Below are 9,271 nucleotides of genomic sequence, written 5' to 3' on the forward strand. Positions count from 1 at the left end.
ATCAAGGAACTAAGAAAATACACTGATGAAGGTAAGAACTTGTATGGACAGTGTGCACTGTCATACAAGTACCTGATAGACTTTGCAAGTCAAATAAAGGGTCAAATGAGTGATCTTAACACACTTACTATAAAGATACATCTCCCTGAGGCTAGCATTGAAGATTGTGGAATAGAAGTGGAGAAGATCCATAATATGATCAGAGGTTTGGAGTCTGATAAAGAAAATGTTGTAAAGAGGTTCTCTACTCTTAGAGAAACCTTGTGACCTAAGATTAGCATTTTGTAGAGGCAACTAGAGGAATGTCTTGCAGAAAAGACTTCCTATAATAAGTTTTCTTATATTGACTTGAGTGCAGATGAAGTGGCATCCTATGCACTATGTGCACTAATCACTATTTCTGATACAGTGAAGGTGAATTGGAAGAAGGAAGTGGAAAGATTGAAACTTGTATATGCAGATTGCTTTTCTAGAATGTTAAGTTTATTAGTAGTAGGCCACCTAGTTTTTGTATACAATTTTTGACACCTTTTCCATTGATGTCAAATGGGGAGTATTAATATGTAAGGAAAATTGTATGATTGTAATGTATATGTAAGGGGGAATATACTTATGTATTAATTTAAGGAGTGATAAGGAATGTAATGATCCATCAAAACATGAATGAAATTGTTATGTTTTGAAGGCAATTTTTGTGTAGTTACTTTTATTTGTTTTGTTATGTATGACATCATTTTGGGACTTACCCAATTTTTCCAAATATTGCTATCAATGCCAAAGGAAGAGATTGTTGGCAATATGGCCAGTTAGATGTCTTGAGTGATGTCATTTATGGCAACATATATTCAACATTTCATTTATGCATTTAGAGTTAGAAAATTGTCTAAGTGTTAGATAGTTAGCAACAACACAGAGACATATATGATGTGTATGGACGACACACTTCAAATTAGCTTATGCACAGTTGAGGATAGCTTTATGAAAATGTCATGATGATGTGGTTAAGTGTGCAAATGTGTACAGACAATATGGCGAAGTTATAGTGTAAATACTAGTATGGGTATTTAATAGAGCGAAACAGCACATAGAAGAGAATTGAGTTGTACGACTTAAGAAATTATTTTGGTAACAAAATAATTACTAAGTCATGATGAGCCAACTTTGTGGATATTGATCTATAAGTGATTTTATGTTATATCAAGCGTGTGAAGACATGAAGGCCAACTAAGCAAAGAATTATTAATTTGTGAGGTATAAGAAGAGATCTTATCTTGCACAAAGGAGGTGAAGTTGTTGTAATGAGATGTGACATGTGAACTATTGTACGGATAGCTTGAAAGATATATGAGCCTTATGTGATGTGAGATTTGATATATGGTCAAAGCAAGTGTGAATTACAATAGTAAAAAAGTATTGTATGTATATCTACTCTTGTGAAGAACTTAATTGTATAATTGCATGTTAAGGCAATGGGCTCTTCTTGCATACATTGTATTTGATCTACCAACTCCTAACAGGGTTGAAGCTTCTAACAAGGCCTAGTCCTCTAACAAGGACTTGAGACACTATATGTACTTCATAGACTCCTAACAGGGTCAATATCCTTAACATGATCCTTTTGTTTAGTGAATCATATTGTGGGTATCATCCCCACTGAGGATTTCCCTTGGCCAGGGTTTCCCTAGTTAATAAATAATGGTGTTATGAGTTCTCTATGTGTATGGTTATATTTACTATTAAGCATTGTTAGTTTACTTTCTTATGCAAGTTATAAAGTAATTAACAATATTCAGTTGTGGGCAAAAGCTTGGAGAATACTTATTCACTCCCTCCACCCCCACACACCCCCCCTCCCTCCTCCTCTCAGTATTATCTATTTGTAACAGAAGTTTGAATCAAGGGGTTTAACTTAGTCAACCCCTATTTGGAATCAATCTTGAAATAAAATAATAGAACTGAAAGTGTGTTGTAAAATAACAGAAGCTGGATTTAAAAAATGAAGAATGTCATACCTTGGCAATGCAAATTTTCTTTGTTGAATGTGATAAAATATGTTTAACTAATATCTTTGACTTAGAAAAGCCAAAATAAAATCATGAAAGACAAAATATTATGTAGTGTATATTGTAATTTACAACAATGTGTGATTGAGAGAGAAGAATGAAGAATTGAATGAAGAGGTAAGTGTATCTCCTTCCTTAATTAAAAAACTCCTTTGTTTTTCCTTCAATGAGGGAAAGAAGCTAGATCCATGTAGAAGAACACTTTGAATGCTTGAGTAGAAGAATAGATTTTGAATACTTGGACTTGATTGTGCGATTTCTTGATGGCTCTTGATTTTGAATGCTTAAATATACTTGAGAATTCACCTAAAGCTTGTAAATCATGAACTCCTTATTGATGCTTGATAATGAATACCAAAATAAAGAGAGTTGTGGTTTTGTATACCTCTCACACCATCTCATGGGCTAAAACTCAAGCTATTTGACCATAAATCCAAATACCCTGATAAAATACTAAGGTAAGGCCATGATCCCAATTTGGACCCAATCTTTGGGGAAACAACAACCTAGACATTGTGTTCCTAGGAACATAACCTTCTGGCCATTGTGTTACATCCAATCAGAGCTCCAATCATACCTGTGGACCCCAAACAAATAATGGGTGTGGGATTACAAGGTACAACTAGTTTTGAGGTCATTTCAAAACATGAAAGTGATAAATGGTTACATAGGTCCTAGGTGATGAAATTAATTATTGGATTGGATGAGAGATAGAGGGGCACAATTAGAAATAAGGGCTCAGCTTGGTTTTAAAAAAAATTGAAATGATAAAGGACCATATTTGGATTTAGATGTACATTAAGTGTCATATGAGGTCCTATTATAGAAAATACACTAAAGTAAGTTCTAAAGAAATCTTGAAATTGCACACTAATTGTGATCTGAATTAAGAATTTAGATTACAATGCCTGGTGTAGAACCTACAGTATTTTTTATTTAATTGAAAGCCATTAAAATGCAACAATAGATGTTTTTGCAAGACAAAGAGTGATCCATTCAATTTGAAAATAGAGTTTATACAAGTCTGATGAATCCCAAGGGTCACCGCTATCCCTTGGAAATAGAAATGAAGAGTCCACAAGCTAATTAATTACAAAATAAACTCTAGCAACTATGAAAACTATAAAATTATATATTAAAAATTGTGTCTACTTGTAGAAGTCATAACTTTATACTCGTAGCTCAAAATCACAAACTGTTAGAATTTTTGGAAAGATCTTCTAAAGTTATACATTCAATAGTGGGCACTGTTGAAACCAGAAATGCCCCGAAGACCTCCAAAAATGCAAAATACTAAAACATAGAAAATACCAAAAAAATAGATTTCAATTTTTTCCCATTTTTTCTTGTGCCAACATCCTCTACATCTTCTTGGACTATGTTTTGATCTTCATAAATTAAGTGCTTACAATTTAGTACAATTATAAACTAGAACTAAGACTTAAAAGGTGTATAATACACCTAGCTCCTTGGTCCTAAAAAATTATTGTTAGTTATTCCAATTCACTTATATTTCTATGGAACTAAACCCTACATGCAAATTTGAAATATTCCTTAGATTTAAACTATGCTAGAGTTTATGTTAAAAAGGAGCTAACCTTGATATGGTGAATGTACTTTTAAAAAGTAGGAATAACTAATCAAAGATGGTAGGCATGGTCCCCTCACTCCACCCAATCCAACCCCCCCTCCACACCCATACTGCAAATGACAAATCTCATTGAATTTATAATTGCCAAAAGGCCAATGACAAAGTGTTGAGTGTCATCTATGAAACCTCAAGACTCCTTCCAAGTAGACTACCTCATTTCAAGTGGATGCATGATATATAGTACTATGGATATTTAAAAAAATTATACTATCTACCTATAATTTGGTTGGTACACAACAAACTTTATTCCTTTGACATAAAAAATTGATGCTAGTTATTCCACTTTTCTTCCAATGCTATGGAACTGAACTATGTGCATAATGTCCTTAATTTGAACTACACTAAAACTTATGTAGAAAACTAATCTCACCTTGATATCAAACTTAATATTGAAAAGAGGTTGTTCCACTAGATGTCAGTGAGAGTTTTGCTAGAATGAGATTGTTTCTCCTTTGGTCAAACACCTCTTATCAAATTAATGGTAGTGAATAATAATTAAAAATAGTAGGTTGTCACAATGTACCTAGAGTGTTGATACAATACTTAATGCCCTGATGCAAATGAAACATAGGTCTTGTACTAGGTTCTAGTGTTTACATATGTGCTCAAACACACTAAGGTTTATCATTTTGCATACCACACTAATGTGTAATTTAAAACATTTGATGCTACTAAATACATACAATAATGAATTTAGAATAATAATAAAAGATTACAAGATATACATTTTTACCATTACAAAATAAAATATCATCATTCTAATTATTTTATTTTATCTCTTATTTTCCTATAAACATACATCTGAAATAACCATAAAGAACCAGGGTGAGAAGACTGTTGCAAAGATTGGACATACCCGTTTCAATTTTCATTTACTTCCCAAGCTAGAGAAGATTATTCTTCTTTGCTGCCAATGTCTAATAGCTGAACGCAGAGAATAGTTAGGGAAGAGAATATTGTGACTGAGTTTCAAATTTGTCATTGGAGACGTATCATGTCCACTATCAATCCATCCTCTTATTGATTCAAACTCATAGCTGAATCCATCTGCAGCAATGTGGGGATCCTGCATGACATCCTTCATAAACAATAGAAAAACAAAATAAGAAAAACAAATTGATCAGAAATTGAAATTATAATGACAAATACTTGTTGGAATCTGATATGGGTTTGAATTTTCTTGCCTGCAAGATTGGACACATGAAGCAGCCTGGAACCTCACTTGTATGATGAGAATCCTCATCTCCTTCATCTTCTATTTGAAGAGCATGAATAATGGCGTCTCTATCATCATAAAAGTATTCTTTATTATGATGGTTTTGCAGTTCTCTTAGAGTTGAATCCCTTTCTTTTTGGTTTTCAAATATTTGCACCTTGAGCTTGGTTATATTGTCTACAACATTTTGTAGTTCTTGCGATGCCTGATCCCTTTTGGCAGAAACCTCGTTTGCTAGGTTTCCAAGTATTCTGAGGCTTTGTCTTGTTATTTCTAGCTCTTCAATTGCATCATCTCTTTGTCTTGAAATTTCTAGCACTTGTTTTCTAGATGCCCTCAGGAGCTCCCTTGTTTCTTCCCTTTGTCTGATTTCTTTGTGATAAAGATCTTCATAACCGTTTGCCTGCCTTGCAACAGGGCATTGTTATCAATGTTAAGAGCTAATCTATCACTATCAAAAATTTATTGCAGAACATGAGAGAATACTGTAAAAGTCTTATTATTATTTTGTTTTGTTAATTTTAAATGAGGAGAATCAGCGGCCCAGTTATCTGGACCAGTGAGGCATTAACACCAACATCTAGACGCATTGATCTTATATGGTTCAAATCTATGATCATTTTCTATATTTTTTAATGGCTCAATCATCTGGTCCGATCTATTTGGGGATTATAAATGTCTTATTTCAGTGTATTTTTCATAATAGTGCTATTAGGATTCAATTGTGTGGTTTTTTGAGTCAAATTTATTGACTCATATTTCATAAGCACATGTTTATTGGAACTTATCTCTCATGTAAAGTATAATACACTTAATACTCATCATATTTTCAAGAGAGGTGAGTTCTTGAACCACTACTCATGAAACTTCGATCGTTGCGCTTGATTAAATAATTTTTTATGATATTGTTATTAAGATTCAATATGAATCAAATTCATTGATTCATTTATCAATAGCACTAATACACTAAAACTCATTTCTCACAAGAATAAATGATAAACTTAGTACTAGTTGCATTTTCAAAGAAAGATTATAAACCACAAAAAACTACACAAACCCTAACAGCAATACCATAACTTAACTTGCTAAAAAAATATCTCCTAATTATCAAATAATATTTTTAAATATAAGATTTGCATGCTTGTAATATAAATATGACATAATCTGCGAGCAAGATAATGAAATGTACCATTGTAAAATCTATAATTCTATGCAATATTTTAACGAAGCCCTTATAAATTTCAAGAATCCTACTTTTTCGAGTGATATTTGAGTAGCCCATTCGGCTTTTTCGCATTTCTGAACTTCTGAATGTACCATATTTTTGGCATCAATGGTCTCTTGCAAAGCTTGATTTATCCTCATTTTCAAAGTTTCAGAGTCCATAAGATGTCCCTGGAAAACAATGATTGTAAATAAACGAGTACTCAGAAGAACAAGAAGAAGAAAATCCAAATATTACCCCGAACAGCAAGAAAATCTTAAAAATAAGAATTCTGACCATGCTCTGATCCAGAAATTCATGTGGTTCAGGGCTTGTAATTTCCATGACTCCTGATGCTTCGTTATTCTCTGAAGATGTAGACTCGCACATGGAATTATAAGCTGGATTTTTTTCTACTAGTGACTCAAAATATCTTTCAATATCTTCACTTATATCTTCTGAATCCCTGTATGGAGATATATTAACATGTGTCTCAGGCATTCCTGCATTCAATGACACAATGCTAACAGCATTTAGTGAGCATGACTGCTGAGTTTAACCTGCAGGTCGAATTTTAAAAGTGCTTGTAGCTTGCTGTATTCTCATACAACAAACTTCTAAGGCCTTTGTTCTTTGAAAATATTTTCTCTAGACCCAGCCAACCCATAGATCTATTTTTGTCTGGACCCAATCTTTTCAGCTACAGTTAGGGGAAAAAAATTAAACTGGCAAAGATTAAGTCAAAACTAAGTCAAAAATATTTTTGCAGGGTTCTGATCTCTAGTAGGTTCATTGAGAACAATTCATCTTCATCAATAGATCAAAGGCCCATTAAACCAATTTTGACTATTTAACATTTTTAACTAAGAAATAAAAAATTGTCTGAATCTCCCCACTATGTATAAGAACAAACTTAATGAAATTACACTCGTTTCCATCTCTAAAGTGTTCTTACCTTCAAATCCTTTAATTCTACTGTATTTCTTGGAAGTGATCAATGCTCCTTGATTTCCTTGGTCACCATGTCCTTTCAAATCCACTAGCTTCCCTTTGCATATAATGTATAACTTGCATGAATCAGGGGCATGCTTCCGGACATAATCTGCTTTGTCTCCTGTCAGCTTCATTTTCCTGTGACAGTTTGATTGGGAGCTTATTTATGATATAATCAAATCATTTGTTGGTGTACTTTGTTTTTTAGAACTTGGGTATAGTGGTGTGATGAAATGAAATTCTTTACAATGTTTTCTTCTACGTATCTTATCTCTAAGGGTTTGTTTGGTTGCTGATATTAGCTAATGTTACATTTGTTTTATATCTAGACTTTATCAGATATATTAGATATTAATTTGTTAGATATTAATTTGAAATTGGGTTTTGTTGAATTAGAAAAATGAAAATGAAATTCAAATTAATTCCTATTTCAATTTCAATTTTTAAGGTGGAATTAATAAATGGTCATTTCAGACTAAAATGAAAATTTGAAAGTCATATTCTAATTCCAATTTGATCCAAAATGAAGATTAAAAATTAAAAGGTGCGTATTCATGAAACTACAACCACTAGAGAACAATTACAGAGAAAAGATCATAAGCCCCATACCTTGTTATGCTACTGTAAGATGATGTTCCTATTACAACTTTTCTCATATGGAGTTCTGAGATCAGTCCTACTATGGATTTGTGAGCTTCTTCCCTTTCAAATTTCAAGATCTCTGCCTTAATCTATCAAGTTCATGTTTATGGGGCATTACATTTCATCCCAAAACAACAGAATTCAACTAATTAAAGGGTTGCCATATGCCATGTACCTTATACTTAGAACACAAAATGATGTATTTCTCCAAGATTGCATCCACTCTTGCTTGTTCATCCTTATTGAAGGCATCTAGGGCATCTTGTCCCACTTCACTCTCCCTGAGCTTTCCCACTGTGAACAGTAGACAACAGACAAATAAACAATTAGGGCATTCAGTCCACTAATTCCTCAAGAATGTGAATGCTTTCTTTTCATCAATCATTGATATGCCGAAATAATTACAATTTTACTTGCATGGAGTTGAGATTGAGGTAGCGAGGGCATAGATATGAAGGAGAACAATGGAGTCTCCATTCAGGAAGACCCAGTTGTCTAAAGCCCACTCCAGTGTACTGAAGCTTTCCAAAATGTCCTTACCAACATCCACATAAATCTTCCTCTCTTTGAAGATGTTGTTGTGCATTTTAGCCATCTTACCTGCATCTCTATTCATCAAAGCTTGTTTTTCCTCCATTTTTTCACTCCTACCTTCTGATTTCTCTTCTTCTCCTTCATAACCAATTATTCCTCGACTCTCAGAACATTCACCTAAATCCATGGGCTTAAATGGGAACTCAAATTTTTCATTTGTAATCGTCAAAAGTGTTAAGAGTATCATGGTATGTCGATTATTATGATCAGTCTTCGTACAAGAATTCTTTTTGATAATTCCGATGAGTATGCTTTCAATCAATTAATTACAATAGTTTGATCATACGTTGGAATATGCTAATAGAACATTCTTCTCAAATAAAGCGTAGCGACAAATATATTTGACGAGCTTATCAAAACGACAGCCAGAATATCTTGGGAATTTTCCGCAAATAGGTTTGATGAGCTTGGAAAATGTATAATTTGTGCAAAGCAGATAAACTATTTTTGTAACAGTTTTCTTTATTATGGAGATATTCCTTTTGATGAAAATAAATACTCCCAATTCGTTTAGGTGAGGATTTTTTAAAAGGCTAATTATATCTAGTAAAAGGGAGAATAGTGTTACAGTTGTATTGTTGAAATTAGGAAAATTATTTAGACTTAATTTTGTGAGTTCTAATGTCTTAAATCAAATATAAATGTGTAGAGAAGTATTTGTTATTATTATTATTATTTAGGATATATAAATACCTAATACTTGCACCTAAAGAAAGTACAATGGTTATGCTGATAGTGAGATATGCTTTGTGGAGCATATCAAAATCTAGATAGACAATTAAGTATTAGGATTGTAATTTTTAAGAGTAAACAATATGAATTTTTACCGATGCAATTTAAAAGGGTAAGTTGGACACAATTCACTTGTAATAAGAAGAAAGTTGAAAATGGACTTTATGGCATTTAAT

The 9,271-nt window shown here is 32.8% G+C and overlaps 1 protein-coding gene across 1 annotated transcript; it reads right to left on the reverse strand.

Moving 5' to 3' along the window:
- Window positions 1–4,381: 4,381 nt before the first annotated feature.
- Window positions 4,382–8,592, reverse strand: LOC149538001 (U-box domain-containing protein 37-like). The gene is made up of 8 exons (XM_089802288.1): window positions 8,187–8,592; window positions 7,945–8,063; window positions 7,737–7,858; window positions 7,090–7,265; window positions 6,432–6,637; window positions 6,185–6,325; window positions 4,899–5,333; window positions 4,382–4,792 (listed from the first exon to the last, which is right to left on the reverse strand). Exons 1-8 carry the CDS (start codon window positions 8,548–8,550, stop codon window positions 4,583–4,585), a joined length of 1,773 nt encoding a protein of 590 aa, XP_089658414.1. The 5' UTR covers window positions 8,551–8,592; the 3' UTR covers window positions 4,382–4,582.
- Window positions 8,593–9,271: the final 679 nt, after the last annotated feature.

The sequence above is a fragment of the Cupressus sempervirens genome, chromosome 9 (genome assembly GCF_028749045.1).
Source record: "Cupressus sempervirens isolate cs-2001-9-10 chromosome 9, ASM2874904v1, whole genome shotgun sequence".
In the NCBI taxonomy this organism is placed as follows: domain Eukaryota; kingdom Viridiplantae; phylum Streptophyta; class Pinopsida; order Cupressales; family Cupressaceae; genus Cupressus; species Cupressus sempervirens.

Excerpts from the sequence above, each read along its gene's own strand:
- LOC149538001 (XM_089802288.1), bottom strand. The coding sequence starts at position 8,550 with ATGATACTCTTAACACTTTTGACGATTACAAATGAAAAATTTGAGTTC. Across the intron at positions 7,266-7,736 it reads TCTTACAGTAGCATAACAAG|GAAAATGAAGCTGACAGGAG; the intron begins GTATGGGGCTTA and ends AAACTGTCACAG. Across the intron at positions 5,334-6,184 it reads CTCAAATATCACTCGAAAAA|GCAAACGGTTATGAAGATCT; the intron begins GTAGGATTCTTG and ends GTTGCAAGGCAG.